A 17,700-nucleotide genomic window follows, 5' to 3' on the forward strand; every position below is an offset into this window, starting at 1 on the left:
CTAAATCCTCGAACACGTCCATCACCATCTCCGAAGGGATCAACCTCATCCTCAAAGTGCCAAGCCTTCTCATCAACGAAGCGCACCGGTGCCGCACGCCTCTCGGGATCCACCACCGCTGGTCTTGGGTTTTGTATTGGATGTGGGGGGTGATGTGTAGGCATAGGTAAAAAAGGATCATTGACACTCACATGTCACACCTGGACCTATGGGGTATCGGTTCGATGTGGTCCCACCGCTGGTCCTTCTTGAGGCACCGATCTTTGTCGAGATGACGAAGCCAATCAGTTTATGACATATTCCTTTAAAGCATTATGATCATTCTGTATTGCTTCAACTTTATGCAGCAATGTTTGGAACATGCCCCTAAGTTCATCCGTCAAGCCCATGTTCACACCCATGGACGTTGGTTGACTCAGTCCTGCCGTGGTCGCTCAAAGAGAATCGGCTCATGGTTAGGATTATCGTGGATTGAGTTTTCCCTTGTCGGTGTGCTCTCCATTGTTCTCCTTGTTGATGTCATCATTTTGTTTCCACCATTAATGGAGTTCTGAGGTTCGCCTGGCTATGATACTAATGATAGGGTCTACAATACCAATTTGATAGGCTCTGATACCAATGATAGACTACGAAACAATTCCCTTAAGATCTGGATTATTTGCAGAAAGCATGTCTGCGCAACCGAGGGAAAATATTCACCAAATATTACGAAACCAAGTGGAATCGATCCATAAATCCCTGATCTACGTTATTCGTATTTACGCCCTTCGCAGATTCAAATTGCAACTAGGACGAAAGCATAATATATTGCGGATGATGGTGGTGGTGACGGGTGGAGTGGAAGTTAGGGTTGTGGATAATAATAGAGATGAGGATGGATGGGTGATGTAGTTTAAGGTATAAAGACGAAGGGGAAGAAGTGGTCGAAATCCCAATGAAGAGGGAGGACTCGAAAGACGAGGAAGATTAGAAGTTAGGAGAGACCATACCAACGATAGAGGTGGTAGGTTGGTAAAGAGGGAGGAGGAAGATTAGGGTAGAGAGAAGATAGAGAGGCAAGAAACCAATATTTCAATAGCATTATGAATTTGACAGCCATCCACACCTTTATAGAGGCTAGACAACAAGCCCTAATAACAATAACTAACCCTAATCCTAGTAGAATCCCACCGATCGCGTTCGAATGCACAAAAGGCGTTCTCTGTATATGCGAACGCGATACAGGCGTTCGAACGCGCCCGACCGCGTTCGAACGCAGCCTACAAGAATTTAATTTTAATAAAAATAAATAACTAATGCAATAAGAAAATACTCTAACAAGGTGTATCATATTCATATTTTGTGTTTTCTGTTTTTGCGAACCTGATGTAGGCATTCGCAAGGACGTTCGAACGCGACCCCTTCCGCGTTCGAACACGACCTACAGAAATTTTATTTTAATAAGAATAAATAACTAATGCAATAAGAAAATACTCTAATAAGGTGTATCACATTGGAAATAGAATTTTGCATAAGACACAAATTTTAGTTCTACAGGAGGATCTTAGGCATGGATGAGCATGTACAAATTATCCTCTTATTACAGTACCTAATGGAACAATTAATCAGATCACCTATAAAATAAGTCTACTATAGGAAAATCATGACCCTAGTTTCTCTACCACATCTGGAGTTTCTAATAGAACTTGAGAAAGGTTTTTTTTATTTGTAAAATCATGTTGAGAAAGGTCTTTTTTATTTGTAAAATCATGTATTTGTGATGGTTTTTCCAAGCATGTTCTTGTTGCTTACTATAGCTTATCATTGTAGAGATTGCTTTAGCATTCTAGACCTTGATTACTTGCACATTTAATATTTGCTAATATTCCTAGAGATCTAGTGAATAGCAAGTAGTGTAGCACACTGGGCTTGTAGATTCTCTCATCATAGAGAATTTAAAGCTGCCAACACATGAGATATGTCGAGTGGCACGAATCATTACGACAACGAAGAAGGTATCTAAGAGAAAGGTAGAGTGAAGTGGAGGAAGACAGAGGGATCATGGAGGAGTGACAGGAGGTGGTGTGAGAGAGAGAGCAAGGGAGGATAAAGGTCAGAGATGAAGTGGTGGAGACAAGGGTTAGGCATCGCATCAAGGAGAGATCAGGATGAGTAGGCATCAACATCATCTATCATTCATGATGCCTAGTTAGACTTGGGTGCTGATCATGTAGGCCAAACACGAGACACCCATACCAAAACCCATTTAACTTAAATGGGTTTTAATGCAGGTTGGTCATATTTAAGCTCTACGGATCCGGTCAGTTCCACTTTCCATCTCTTTCCTTTTCTCCTTTACGTGATATCTAAAGTTCTAAACCTATCCACAACCCTCTAAGTCTCAGACCACTCTCCTCTATCTCTATTTTCTTCTCTTCCCCTCCTATCACCTCCCCATTACTCTATCGCCTCTCCCTCCGCCTTTCTCTATCACTTCTGTCTTTTGTGCCAGCGGCTTGCCAGCATGAGATGTCACCTAACACAGTGAGTGTAGGCAGTACTTACATCCATGATTTACCTTACGAGGTTGTAATTTAGACACATGAAATTGGAATAAATGAAAAGTTTCCATAGACATGAAAAACCGAAGAGAGTTTATTCTCTGTTAAAATCAGTTGGTCATAATAAACATGATTTAGTCACTCTGTTCTGTACAATCTTCTTTTTTCTCATCATTGTTATCTGTAAACACTGACCCAAGTGAAGCAAGATCAAAAGGAGCAGACTGCTATAGTGAATAGATTGAGTTCGGCATAGATTTTACCTTAGGGTTAATAGGGAAATTACCAGACCATATCAATTAGAGATTTATAACTGTCCCAATTAAAAGAACAAAAGGCTCGAGTATGCAAATATAACTGCATTTCAGCATTTGTAAATTGTAACTGTGCAGATTTTCCTTCATAAACTGTCATAACTAGGCCAAACCTAACAATTATTAACAGAGGGTAGAAAATGAGAATATCTGTGGACAATCATGGATCAGCTGCCTAGTGTTGACAGAGATGCAAATTGTCAATCAAGCTATTTTCTACCCACTAGACTATCTGCTTGCAGCTGAAACTAGCTTTCTACCCATTAAAGAAGTACATGAGCTGGGCCCAATATGTCATGATGACGGTGTTAGAACATTCAGAGGAGCTTTCCTTAGTACAAGATGACCAGGAAGAATGCACCTCTGGTGTACCAGTTATCCTGTCCATGTTAAACTCTGGGTAGACAAGTGTGCAGCAGATAGCTGCTGAAAGCATCTAAGTGAACCTGCCCCAGATTTCCGATAGTGACATCTATTGACTAAGGTCAATGTGGATTAGAAGAACATTGAGTTTCAAAAACTTAGAGTGACTGTAATTTCCAAAATGTATATAAAAAGAAAAAGTAAAAAGCAAAATTACCAGTTGTAGATGTTCGTTACATCACCATATTCTGCAGATTTTTGCAAAGTAAAAGAAAAGGTCAAAAGGATAGAACGGCTCATTAAATATGGTAGGACAATGAATTCACGACATAGTGCCATAAGAAGTATATGAAAGTTCCAAATTGTGCCAACAACATCAACTATCCTATTAGGATTAGGGGTATCCCAATCCGATAGAGAATGACCTATCGTAATCCAATTTAGATAACATCATTAAACAAATTCAAATAACACTTTCTTTGCAATATATAATTCAGATACATGTTATACTGCAGAATGAATTATATGATACAACTTCAGCCAACGGGCTAACTTGATAAGGGCTGGAACCCCTTAGTCTATTTAGATTATTTGATTTTGCATTTTAGTCTTTATGTTTGGAGTATTTGCTTTCTGGTCATTTGCTTATGTGTATTAGTTATTGCTTAGGTGGACAAGTTGTTGCCTATATGGATTAGTCGGTCTCAAGCCTATTTGATCCCGCTAATCAAGTCAGGTTCAGGTTTATTGCTTATTAGAGTTGTAATCGATTAGACCTAGATAATCTTCGATTGATGTATTAGAGCCGGTTCAAGTTGGGTGGACTTAAGCCGAAGTAGGCTAGGTTGACTAAGTCAAGTCAAGCTAGATAGCCACCAATCATGTTAGTGGTGTGCTCCTAATCGTGATGGGTTAGGAATTCGATTCAAATCGGTTGATCCAAGCTAGCATAGCTTGGCCGACCTAGTCGATTAGGGAGCCACTATATTATCTATGGTGCGCCCCTAATGAATATAGAACGAATTGAACCACTTTGCCCTAATCATCTTTCTTTCCTTCTCCTTTGTTCTCTCCTCCCATGGCACCAGCCACCACCTCAGTTCCACCAACTCTAACCCTAGTCGACTGGCCAACCACCCTAGTCCCTTAGGGGCGCAACTCGCTCCTCCCTTTCTATTCTCTCTATCGTCGTCCCTAAATTCCAGCATCACCAACCCTACCGGGTGCCATCCTATAACTACCGGCCTACCACTACTATCTCTCACCTAAGAGTCCATGCCTCCACCTATGGATCCCAAACTAGTTTGGACTTTAATCCCGCAGGTCTGTCTCTCTGATCTTCATCCACTGATTTGATGATATCTCCAAATCTAGCCATCCAAATCACAAGATATTTGAGTCGTTGGAAAGCTCTCTTCGAGAGCTACAGCATACCCATTGTTCCTTGGACAAATGCTTCCGATGATGACAACTAAATCCATGTCCTCGCGACAAGACGAGGAGATTCTACCAGCGAAAGAGGAAACGGTCGACGGAAACCTCCACCCTCGGAGCCACCCGAGCAAAACCGAATATGGAAGAGCCTAGCATTCAAGCTATGTTGGCATCGCTTTCGGAACAACTAGCGATGAGCAACCAGATGATCATGGACTTGCTACGAGAGATGCGGTAGACAAGAGAGAATGAAAGATTAGTTAGAATTACCGAGGAGGCCTTGCGAAACCAAACCTTGCTAACAACCTCCTGACACGATTCTGCACCAACAGTCACCCATTACTAGTCCAGCCCCTTCACCAGCAAAATCCCAGGCTGCCACACCTCTTTGGGCAGAGGCCAGCGGCATTGGATTTGCTTGGACACACCACAGGTGAGCCCGTTGGGCATGCCAAGCCAGAACCTCGATGGGTCAACTTAAACCGAAGGAAGGACCAACCGCCAGTTAAGGTGCATCCACCAGCTATGGAGTTTGATGATGATCTAGATGAGCAAGTGGAGATGCAGCTGCGGAGCATGATCCTACCCATACCAGCCCCAAGACGAGCTGGCATGACACTCACGCCTGCTCGACTTATGGGGCCGGTAGCACAGCCCCTTGAAGAGGGTGAGCCATGGGTAGATCTTGAGGAATTAGCAACTTGGCAGCTAGAACAGCATATTAGGGGGCCACCGAGGCATACATCACCGCCAAGGGAGCCTTTGTTGCCCCAGCTAGGAGTGGCTAGAGCAGCAAACACAACCTTCCAAGAACCGACCAACGACAAGCGTAGGAATTAGTTCGGTTTAGAGAACTCCGATGAAGATGACGACAGGCCAGACGAGCAAGACATGGAACCACATCGAGCTGAGGTAGAAAGGAGAGATCATCAAAGAGCGGAGCCACATCCACCCAAGTCAGACCTGGACAGGAGTCTGATCGGGAAGGCCACCATGTGAACCAAGGTCGAAAGCTTCACCACTGAACCGAAGATGGCGGAAAGCTTCACCGCTGAACCGAAGATGGCTGCTGCTGGTTTGGGATTGAGGCACCCCTTCGGACCTTAGGTGGTAAAAAATAAGGGACTAGGTGGTCAAACTCGAGCCCAAGATGGACTAGGAGTGGAAGCTAACCAACAGAAGGTGCAAGGCATGGTCGAATGAGCTACCATCAAAGACGACAAAAGAGCTCGTGATATTTTCAGCACCAACTTTTCCTTTCTTTCAGTGGCTGAGCAAGGCAAACAAAGAGGACGTTGACCCAATGAAATTAATGGCTAATCTAACCACAGATCCAAACAGCAAGCTAAGGCTTACACTCAAGGATGGACTCACTTTAGACCACAGCAAGGAGATTGTTTCAACCAATATCAGCTTGTGGGTGGAGTCAATGCAGTTAGGGTGCGAAGGCAAAGACAGACAGACAACACCTTGCACTCCATGGCGGGGCTATCTAAGTCACTAAGGGCACATATGAAGTTGGCAAACGAGATGGAGGTCTCACCCAAGGTCAATTCTAGACGCAATCATATGGAAGCACGAGACGGACTCACACCAAGTTGATTCGGTCGAGTTGGACATATATTGGTATCCAAATTCTTTTTATATGTTAAACCAGAATAGAGGCCGCATGAGAGGACCAGATGTGATTGAGTTCGAGTTTGGGGAGGTGGGAACGAACCTCATTAGACCAATGCTAAATATACAGTTCCACAAACCCGAACCCGAACCCAAGCTTGAAGGGTCCACAGAACCACACCAAAGTTGATGCTGTTGAATTTCAAGACGCGATATGGTGGATTTGGCCCAAGTTGAGTGCCCAAGTGAGGAGGTCAAACCAAACCAAGAATATGCAACTTGAAGACGGGCTCTTAACGGACATCGACACAACCCAACCAAGACCCAAGCCGCTGATGCCAACGATTGTGGCACGGCACGGACCATATCGACCACTGGCTAGCACAACACGGCACGTGCTGTAAGAAAAGGGGAGAAAAAGGTAAGGAATTTTTCACCTTCACCCTTCACCACTTGCCGCTCATCGAGTCGCTGTTGACACTCAAACCCTCATCAGGTGCCTAGCCCAACGAAGAAAGAAGAAAGGTTGAGAGAGAGGATCGGGTCAATCGATTATAAACTAATGTTACGGAGCGACGATCGACAATCGACGACGACGAGGTAAATGGCAAGCGGTGAAGCTACTAGGAGGGGTGCCATCCACGTGCCGATACGCCACTCGCACAGCCATCCATGGTTGACGCCCTATCGCACCTACCAAGCTCGAGTGAGCTTGCTTCATTCTCAGCCTGTCCATTTCCCCATTTTCTAGACCAAAGGAGAGCTAATGAGGATAATCCAAAGGAGGTTCAGTTGGAGGAGTTGCCAGAGAGAGTCCAGCTCCAGCCAGTTCCTTGAGTTAGACCCGAGAAGACAATCAGCCGGGCTTATTCAAGCCAACTGCAAAGGTTGAACCACCTTTCTGATTTCACACCTTGAGGTCAAGGTGATGGAAGCGTGCTGGAATGATACGGCTTCAATCAACTGTCATCTCGGGCTGACTTGATAGGGGCCAAAACCCCTTACTCTATTTATATTATTTGATTTTGCACTTTATTTGATGATGTCATAATTATATGAGCACAAGAGTGTATCTATGCGTGACGGGCTCCGCTCAAATTATCGCGTGTGCCGCGCATGCCGTGTGGGCGCGTGGGAGTGCGTGCTCGTGTCGAGCGGGGGCGTTACAACCTACCACCACCATCCCTCACATAAGAGTCCGTGCCTTCACCCATAGATCCTCAAACTAGTTTGAACTTTAATTCTGTAAGTTTATCTCTACGACCTTTGTCCACTGATTTGACAATATCTCTAAATCTCGCCATCCAAATCATGAGATATTTGATTCATTAGAAAGCTCTCTTCTAGAGATACAACATATCCAATTTACATGTCGATCCAACGGCTAGATCGTCCGAATATCTCTCGTTTCTATTCAAAACTGGTTGCAAGTTAGATCAAACCTCTTTGAGGGGAGATCGTATCATTATAGCTACACATTGTATTCTACGAGACAAGAAGAAACTTGACCAATCATGTATTTCGATCTCTAATCCTTTTGTGGTTAAATGCTTTCAATGCTTATTCATGTGGATAATAATTAATAGATTGAAGTAGGATTGTAAGTACAAGTTAACACCTTTAATTTGCTGCCTGACAAAAGCCGCCCCCATCTCAACAAATAAAGGATCTGATGGATCAAGAAGATAGGTGCAGCACCACCTTGGATCACCATCCACAGTGTTCCTGGAACAAAGGCATAGAAAAACTTGCAGCAGTATACACAAACTGCTTTGATATAAGAAAAACAGTATAGACAAACTGCTTTGATATAAGGAAAACAGCTTTGGATTCTGTGATCTTTTGCATCTTAGAAAATATAACACATCAGAGAGATGAGAATCTATAGCAGTCATAAGACCTACAATGGTACTAACTATGTTGTTCATACAAGTAATTACTTTAATTAGTTTTGAGAGAGATTCTCACAAATTGAAATCCTAGAATTTGAGAATGCAACAAAAATATAGAAGTATAGAACATATATTTACGCAATAAGATTTTTGTTGTTACTCATCTTACTCAGCAAGAGATTCACAAGAAAATCCAAGAACATATTTCATAATGTCAATTGAAGGCAATCATAATGCAAGTTGCAACACAAAATAATTGCCATGAATTGATACCACTCCATAAATAACCTTGTTATTATAATTACTAAAATTGTCACAGCATAATATCACATAGCATATCACATTTTTAAAGTACCATTTACCCTATAAGAACTTTGAGGTGTATCAGTCTTCTCTAAAGCCTCAAGGTTGTTCTGTATCACTAAATTGACTACAATTTTGTCTCATGTACAAGTCTTCAATAACAAACCATTTCCTCCACATTTCAGAAATTCTTTTCATCAATGCCTTAATCCTGATTACTACCATTTTAACATCTGAAAAAGAAGTTTCAAAACAGCAGAAGGATCTGCTGATTGCTGAACGACTTAGTTGTCTTTCTCAGTTCATAGCACATAGCACTAGGAGTAAACCCAATGATTGCACTAAGAATAAGGCTTTACCATCGGCTGCCCTTTGGTTGTCAAATTCAAGTCATCAAAACCCTGTAAGTAAGAGTGTTTAAGGTACTACATCTAGCTCGCACCAAATGCACAGGCAGGAGCATCATACACTAGGACATCCTTTTCTTTCATGAATCAAAAATATCTGAGAGGACTGATGGTGGTGGTCATTACATCTGAATCCTCCCATCGTCTCCACCCCGTAGGAACTACGACATCACCCCAAGAACGCCTTCGGCATCCAGGGGTCACAGACCGGCCATAAACCCTGTTCAATAAGTGGAACACATTAGCTGTCCGCTCTCCGGTTGGGCAGTAAGGGTCGGAGAAGAGCAATCACTCATTCTTAAAACCAACACTAGCGATCTCCTTTATCGTCTGAATCACATGTTTCTGTAAGTTGAGGAGGACACGACATGACCAATCATCTTACCTTGAACTATCAAGGATTTGTTAGAATTTATCAGCATGACCATTGCAAGTGCAATGGACTTTTCATAATTCTGAAGCAATTTTAGATATGCATTCTTTATTATACAAAATGAACCATGTATTACAGCCATGTATTACAGAAAGCTTAGAAGTATCTTATTTAGTGTCTTTCAGCTCCTAAAACTTCATACTGTTTTACCTCTTCATGTCAAACATGCCATTATTGTCATCACCTTCCCAACAATAAGAGCTCTACAAATGACTCAACATTGAGGTCCTTCAGAACATGTTCGAATTCTTAGTAAAAGAAAAACAAAAGTCAATATGAGATTAGTTAAGAATTAAGACTAGTATATTATGTGAATTGGTAGAGTGTGACTCTAGAGAGGTCAAGATATAATGTCATACAAAGATTTTAAAATTTCAGTAGTACTCATGGGCAAACAAGAAAGCATAAGAAAAGTGAACTTAGATGCTCCATGACAGATATTTTAGCTGAGTAAATATTTTGGGAGCCATGATAGGGGAAAAATTATCAAATAAAAGGCTTAACAGAAGTACACATTTGCAGCACTAGTTGCTAAACAGGAAATTGTGAAAGTAACTTTCTTGGGAAGCCAATGATTATCCATCAAATTAATATCAATAAAAAGAAAAAGAAAAGGATGACAAAATACCAATCACCAAGCCTGGTTATCTTTGCAGAGGGAAATATCTTTGTAAAAACAGCTGGTACGTTGCCAGAGAATGCAGGCAGAACTGAAAAAGATGCAAGAAAAAAGTAGGTAAAATTTTGATGCAGCAGTAGCAGATGATGCTTATTAGAGCATACAGGAAGAACTAGATACTTTGTTTTAGAATCAAATTAGTGCATGGATCTCAATTAGATGAAAAATAATTAGATATGTACTATATGTTATCTTGGCAAACTAAAGTACCTAAGGATTATGATGGAGACTATTGCCCAGACTGTTTTCTGACAACAATGTAAGTTTCTTCACATATAGGTCAACATGATAATGATGAAGACTATTTGCCACTGTTTTTTGACAACGTTGTAAGTATTTTTACATAAGTTCAATACGATATGTGCACTGTGCAATATAAGGGGAACCACAGCACATATAATTTTCACATAGAGTCCAATACGATAACAATGAGGACTATTTGCCAGATTGTTTTTAACAGTGCTGTAAATTTCTTCACATAGAGTTCAATATGGGGATGTGTACTGTGCAATATAAGGGAGAAACCAAATGTAAGTTTAGTTCAATATGATGATGATGAAGACTATTTGCCAGACTATTCTCTGACAACATTGTAAATTTCTTCACACAGAGTTCAATACGAAATGTGTACTGTGCAATATAAGAGAGTACCACATCCTTGCAGTTTTACAGCAGAAAGAAAGGGTTGCTTTCTACGAGACCAAACAAAAATTATTAAGTAGTAATGCTAGGGAATGTTGAGCAAAACCAATCAAATCTAGGTTGGACACACACAACTGATTCTACCACCAAAGGAAAAAAAAAATACAAAGAAACTGGCAGCCAACAGAATGAATCAAGCATTTAAAGTCATGGAATATTTGCTGATAATTACTAAGCAAAAAGTGGAAGTATAGGGAAACACAGTTAGGAGTCACTAAATCAATCTAAACCAAAACAAAGAGAAGGGAAAGATAGACTCTTCAAATAGTAACTATTTTGGTGCCGACACTACTTTAGGCACGTGTACTCACATAAAAGCAAGAGAATAGCCTATCCAGCCAGCTAGGGCCGATACTAATCCGTTTTGGCCGATCCCATTGAGGATCAGCCGAAACTGGGAACCTTGCTTTTTGCATTATGGGCATTCTAGTCTTTTGTCCTTTTTTAGGGTTTACTTATATAAAGGCTTGTTATGCTATCATTTGAGGTTAATGAACATTTGGAGATTTTTGAGATTGCCTTTTTTTTTCTTTGTTGGTGGATTCCAACAACCTATTAGTGGATTTGTTCTTTCTTCTTCTCTATTGATACTATCGTTCTACATCATATTCAGTGTGAAAATTACCCCAAGTCTACTTGCTAAGGAAGATCTCTAAGGGGAATAATATCAGCCACTTCAATTGCATGTTATCAAGAGACCTAGCATACAAAGCCTGATTTACTTTAAAACGTAGGCAATAAATAGAAACTAAGACATGCTCACAACAACTATCACAAACACGTGATTTTTACATGGAAAAACCCTTCATGCAAGAAAAGAAAAAAAAATAATGGATTTGACGAACCAGATCAACCTATTGCATAATCAAACAACTATTTAGGCACTAATTACAACCTCAACAATGCACACATAGTGGTAAGTAGCCAGCTAGTCACCCACGGTGAACTCTTCCTTTATACCAATAGATTGCCTCCAGCTTGGTATGATTTCAGCTCTCCAAGGTCATCTTCGTTGAAGCTCCGGTGTGGATGTGACCTTGGATATGGTGATGTATCTTCTCTCTTCCTCTTTGGTGGCTCCTAAGGTATCTTTGACGTAAGAGAGATCAATGATCAAGTCGTCAAAGATTTCCTTGTAGTTTGAAGAGATCAAGTGAGATGGATGGGTCAAAATCTTCAAATAGCTATGCTAACCCTTCTCAGCATAGTGTCGGTGTTTGAACGCTTTTACTATCATACGAACGCTGTTGGGGTTTGTATTTTCTAGCATATGAACACCCTTCGAATGCCATCAAACGATCATCAAACACTGTCTGAACAATGGTTGTGGCCTTCCTGTGACTACTGGATTTTGTTCCAACATTTGTATGTTGTTCGGACGCTGATAAACGCCATTAGAATGTCGATATATGTCATTCGGACATTGTCTACAAAACTGAATTCTAAATTGAAACTTGGATTTCATGTCTTCAAACTCAGGAGCTCAATTCAGATCGGGAAGCGGTGCTATCCATTGCGAAAAGAGGCACCATCCATTCGGAAACATCTAAGCAATGAGTGCTTTGATCATGTACAGTAATTCTAAGATAGTATAAATGTATTGAATGCAATTTGTGTCTGCCATCTAAACAAAAACACCAACAAATTCAGTGGAATAATAAAACTATCAAGTTATGTAGAAGCCCATTAGAGGTGAATAACTTTAGGCTATGAAATTCAGAAACCAAGGCTAAAGTGAATCACTTAAAGGGAAGGTTCACCAGATCAGTCTGGTGGTGAGAACGTCCCTTCCACAGTTAATTGAAGGAAGTCAAAAAGGTATAGGTATTAAAGATGAAAATAAGGATGTGCATACATATTAGCGACGTTGTTATCAAAACGTTGCTTCCTATGACTATGGTTTAAAAAGTATTTATTATTTGGAGCCATCACAAAATTCAGATGTCGGTATTATCCTCCTCGGTATCCTCGATATCCTAAGTATTCTCCTCAATATCCTTAGACACAAGATTCATATATTAATTATTATCCTTCTCAAAGACAACAAGATCTATTTGATATGAATGATATGATGCAATCACTCGTTAAAGCACTAGGCCCTAGACATTATTATTTATAAACTTATAGTGATTACGATGACGATGACCATAGGGATTTACGAGAGCCATCTCAATTTTCATCGAAGTTGAGTAAGTTAGTACTTTTTTTAACTTTTAGGATTCATAAGTGAATAGTTATTATTTTCTTATTCTTTTGTCATGTTTTCTAAATTTTTAGAAATGTTCTTGCATTTTTAGATAATATTTAGAATTTTACGTAATTAAAAGAGTCCAATCAGATCCGATCCCGACAACCGATAGGGCCGATTTGGCCGATACGTATCGTTTTTTCAAAAGGTCGATCCTGATCGAGATCCCAATTCTTCAAACCTTGCTTAAAGTTTGTTTGTTTGTTCGTGTCTAGTAGAATCTAGTTGCATGTCTGACTATGATGCCCAATCCGCTGTTTAGATGCTTCCCTTGGCCTTTTTTCAATATAACACTATTTTAGTAAATACTTTAGGAAATAGTATCAGTTTCAAAATAATTATGGAAGTAACGACTGGTGCACGGTATCTGCCCACGGGTGTGTTGATTGCTTTCAGCTCCATTGTAGGAAGCAACGACGCTTGTGGTTGTTTTCTAGGGAGTGGAGAGGGTCTATCATCATGCCTGGACAGCGGTGGGTGTGGCTGAATGGAATTGCAAATAGACATGGTTGCGGCAACCCTAATTAGCGATTCGATGGTAGGTCCGGATTTGCCGTTGTCTCTAATTTCTTGATGCACCTTCATGCTCTCCACAATCATCGCCTTCCACTCGATGAGGATAGAACACCTTTTAGATATCAAGGACCTAATGCCTAGATTATTTAAATTCCATCTCGCAACCATGGCTCTAGAGGTAGGCTTGTCGAGGAACGTTAGCTCTGATAATAATTGATGCGAACCGGCTTAGGGTTACTCAAGCTTGGATACTAGGCTGTTATGACCCAGCCAAGGGTGACAATCAGTCAGCCCTAGACAGCAAATAAGGACCCTTGCAGGCTTGGAGCTTTCTAGAGGTGTGGACCGAAGTTGGTGGGTGCGCACCAATCTCAGGCTGGCGCTCAAGTGTTTTATGATAGTCCAGAAGCGATGCGCACCAATTATCGCCGATGCAAGCTAGTGAGCATAAAAAGGCTGATCTAATGATCTATAGCAGCTAATGATCTATAGCAGCTAATGATCTATAGCAGCTGAGACTTTATGAGGGACTTCTAGGGATTGTAGGAGACTATGTGTGGTGTTCAAAGTAAAGCAAAGGTCATGGTAAGGCATAGCTTGGCGATAGGTTATAGGATTTAAATATGGTAGATGGTAGATGAATTAGGGTTAGGGTTGATGTAGATGATGGTGCAATGAAGGTAATGGCTCTAGTAGGGTGCGCACGGTGAGAAAAAAATATTGTTGTGGTAAAGGAAAAAGCCACTAAGAGGAAATGGAGGACTTATGTGACGACAGAGAGAAAGCAAGAGAGAGAGAGGGAGAGAGAGGAAGATATATTATAGAGAATAAAAAAAAATCATAAGCATGCCTAAGATATAAGCTATAAAGCCCTACTTATAGAGAATAAAACAAACCGAATAAGAACAAGCAATTAACTCCATCTAAACTAGCTACCAAATCTCCTCAAATTGTAACTCTGTTCCACCCGAGATAGAATCAAGATCTAAAAAAAATCTGAGTACAAAAAGTGTAGATGATGACATCACCGATCTAATCCATCAGGTTTCATATTATTTGAACATCATATTAATATTTCTTGATTATTTTCCTAGAACAGCACAGACTATAATTTCTTACAATTCAAGGATTTAAATTAATTATTTTTCAAACTCAAATCTAACTTAGACCGTGTCGACATGAGTGTTCAAGAAAATCTTGACTCATTGTGGCTTCACAAAGTGAAGAATTTATTGAAAAAAAAAGACAAATAAAAGGAAAAGAAAAATCATATTGAAAAAACGTAAAAAAGAATTTACTAGGAATCCTATTTCTCTTGAAATTTTAATTAATATCAGAGCATATTTAGGGATTCGCTTTTTTTCAATTAATATCATAGCATATGGCAATTCTTATAGCACAAGTTGTTGTGAAGAATCCAATACAACTTGGAACAAATTTAACCTTCCCTATAATACAAGAATTGGAACTCTGCTACTATAGTTAGGATTAATTACACATAGACCCCTTATACAATTGCTCGTTCTCATATACTCCCTCTCTTTTGCACTTTGATACCGTCGACTATCCAAAATCTCATGAATGCCCTTTTGTTTGTTGCTCATTTGGTATTTGCATCATGAAAATGTCGCATGGTTGTCAAACAACCAATTTTAGTTGTGAGCATGGATTGACATGCCGACATATGTTAGAACATACCTTCTTAGTCCTATGGAGGAGCCGGAGAAGTTCCGTTGTTGGGTGGAGAAGAGGCTCAACCACCATCGTGGATATAATCCCTTATTGTAAGTTACTATTTATTGATACATCACTTAAGTTAGGATCCATTATCATTTAAATTAGGATCCATTAATATATCACTCAAGTAAGGACTAATATATTACTTAAGTTAGGATCTATTATCACTTAAAATTAGGATCCATTAAGAGAGTTTAGCCCATCATCTTCTTCACCTTTTCCTCTATGGCTAAGGAAACCTAGCAGCGGCGATGGCAGGCTGTGCTAACTCTTCTTTCAAGAAATTACATATGATATTCTAGTAGGATCTATTAAAATATACTTGTTAGCAAGGATTGATTTGCCATACCAAGCCATAAGCCAACCGTGGCATGTAGGAATAAGGATACGGGGGAGAAAGATAAAGGGTGCAGGAATAAGATAAGAGAGTACCATAATTTGCAAGGGTTCATCATGTCTTTAATTAGTTTAGGGAGAAGAAAAGACCACAGAGCCCTATCCAGACAAAGAGACAAGAGTTAGGGCTTTGTGGCTTGAACAAAGACAAGGAGAAGTTATAATATTAATAAGTTAAAGGATTAAATCTGCAACATACATTTCTTTAAACAGTCACACGCATACCCATTTCTTAAAATCCACTTACTTTGATAGTATTTGAGACTAAAAAACAACAAGATTTGACTCCAAAGATCGTGAGCATGTGACAAAATCTGTTTTCATTTCAGACAATTAGATCAGGCCCTCCCTAATTATTTAAAAGTTGGGAGGCTTAAAGACCCACCTCAGCTGGTTAGGTTTACAAGGGACATGAGGTAGTGAACTTGTTAATCGGGTGGACTATGATGAGAATGATGAAGCTGAGGATGAACATGAATGAAAAGGATTGCCTCCCTCCTACTCCATCACCCTTGGATAGCAATGGAAAAGTTGGGAGAGACAATTCCATGCTTAGCATTGTTACAATCTGGCATTGGTAGTGATGGCACGGCGAAACGTGCACTCTATAGACATGATGTGTCATCTCAGCACCAGTCCCTAGATATGTCTTCTATCTTAATCATCAATTAGGAAATCATATAAGTAGCAAAAGCACAAATAAATGAAAAAATAAGGCAGTATGATCAGGAAAGATGGAAGTCATACCAGGAGCCATTCCAAGCTCAATCATACGAGATAGGATACGTTTTTGTAATTTTAATTGTTCATCCAACCAATTTTGAGAAAGTGGTCCTCCCCACCTATGAGATGAACAAGCAAATAAAAGATGTTAAACATAGTTGGAAACTACTACACAGAATACCCGTAAAAATATTTACACTTGGATTTTCACAAGTTCCTTTGATTCTGATGATGACCTTTTCTGATTTTGATAACAATTTTTCCAATTTTGCTCACAAGATTCTAGTGTATTGTTCTCATGGAAATTGGTGATGGCTCTCTTATATTTACTGAATGTATTAATGTACCTCTTTCTTCTCCTCAGCCAAGCAATGACTAAGAAGCTGATTCCTGCAGCTTAATTTGCTTGGCTTAACAAAATATACAAATCCAATCAACCCTATGTTACCATGCAATTCATTTCTTTCAATCTTAAGATGAGACTAACAAACTACAATGGTTTTCCTTTTTTTATTTCTGGAATATTTATAAGGTTCTTGAAATCCAGGACAAACTATAATGATTTTCCTTATTACCCTTTTTGGAAAATTTATACTGTTCTTGAAATCCAGAATGAATGTCAAAGTATACTGAAAAGTGCTATATGGTTCTTTATATTCTAACATTCCAGCTCACATGTGGACTCGAGACATCAAATAATGATGAACCTTCAACCGACTACAAATTTAACAATCAATGCATCACAAATTTGAGGCGTCAATCTGTAGGGAAACATCATCAGTTGTTGACATGTGAACAAAATGACCTTGTTTGCATCTTCTTCAAATTGTAGAAACTCCAGACAAGGTACCACGTAGTGGAAGCATTTGATGTAGGAGCATAGAGGCCAATGGAATATTCTAGATTAGTCATTAGAGAGTTGATAGTTGGTCTTTTGATCTCTTTATTGAATTAGGTCTAGTTAAGTTTAGGTTAATTTTCTATTTGGCATTTCGTATGTATTTTTCAGAACTTTTGTATTTGAGTCTGGCTTGCACTCAATTTAAAGCCTCTTGGGTTAATAAGTTAGTATTTGGTTAAATTTTATTACAACCTATATGGGTAAAGTATATTTTGATATAATCCAATTAGGAACCTAAGTCTGGTTAGGGTTTTTGACCCACCCCTTATTAGAAAATAGGATGGAAGATTTCTGTAATGATAATTCCATTTTGTTTCAAATAAATAAAGAAAAAAGAATGTTCTCTTTTTCTTCCTATGCGTGAAGTGTAGATTGGTGTGACGCTAAACCTTTCAGTGTGACCCTTTTCATCTAATCTACTGTTTTTCATTCTTTCTTCTCTTTATTGTTTTCTTCCATAATTATTGTCTTTTTTCTGTCAATATCATTTTTCTT

General features: G+C 39.6%; 1 protein-coding gene across 1 annotated transcript in view; it reads right to left on the minus strand.

The window, feature by feature from the left end:
* LOC140790361 (alpha-N-acetylglucosaminidase) overlaps nucleotides 1-17,700 on the minus strand; it is a 67,357-nt gene that overhangs the window by 37,016 nt on the left and 12,641 nt on the right. Inside the window, exons 6-9 of the mRNA XM_073140413.1 lie at nucleotides 16,329-16,423; nucleotides 9,932-10,013; nucleotides 7,887-7,993; nucleotides 3,435-3,465 (exon numbers count right to left, since the gene is read on the minus strand). Of these exons, the coding sequence (XP_072996514.1) occupies nucleotides 3,435-3,465; nucleotides 7,887-7,993; nucleotides 9,932-10,013; nucleotides 16,329-16,423 (315 nt within the window). The remainder of the gene's footprint in view (nucleotides 1-3,434; nucleotides 3,466-7,886; nucleotides 7,994-9,931; nucleotides 10,014-16,328; nucleotides 16,424-17,700) is intronic.

This window comes from Typha latifolia, chromosome 6 (genome assembly GCF_019914945.1).
Source record: "Typha latifolia isolate L0001 chromosome 6, TyphaL0001v2, whole genome shotgun sequence".
Taxonomy (NCBI): Eukaryota; Viridiplantae; Streptophyta; class Magnoliopsida; order Poales; family Typhaceae; genus Typha; species Typha latifolia.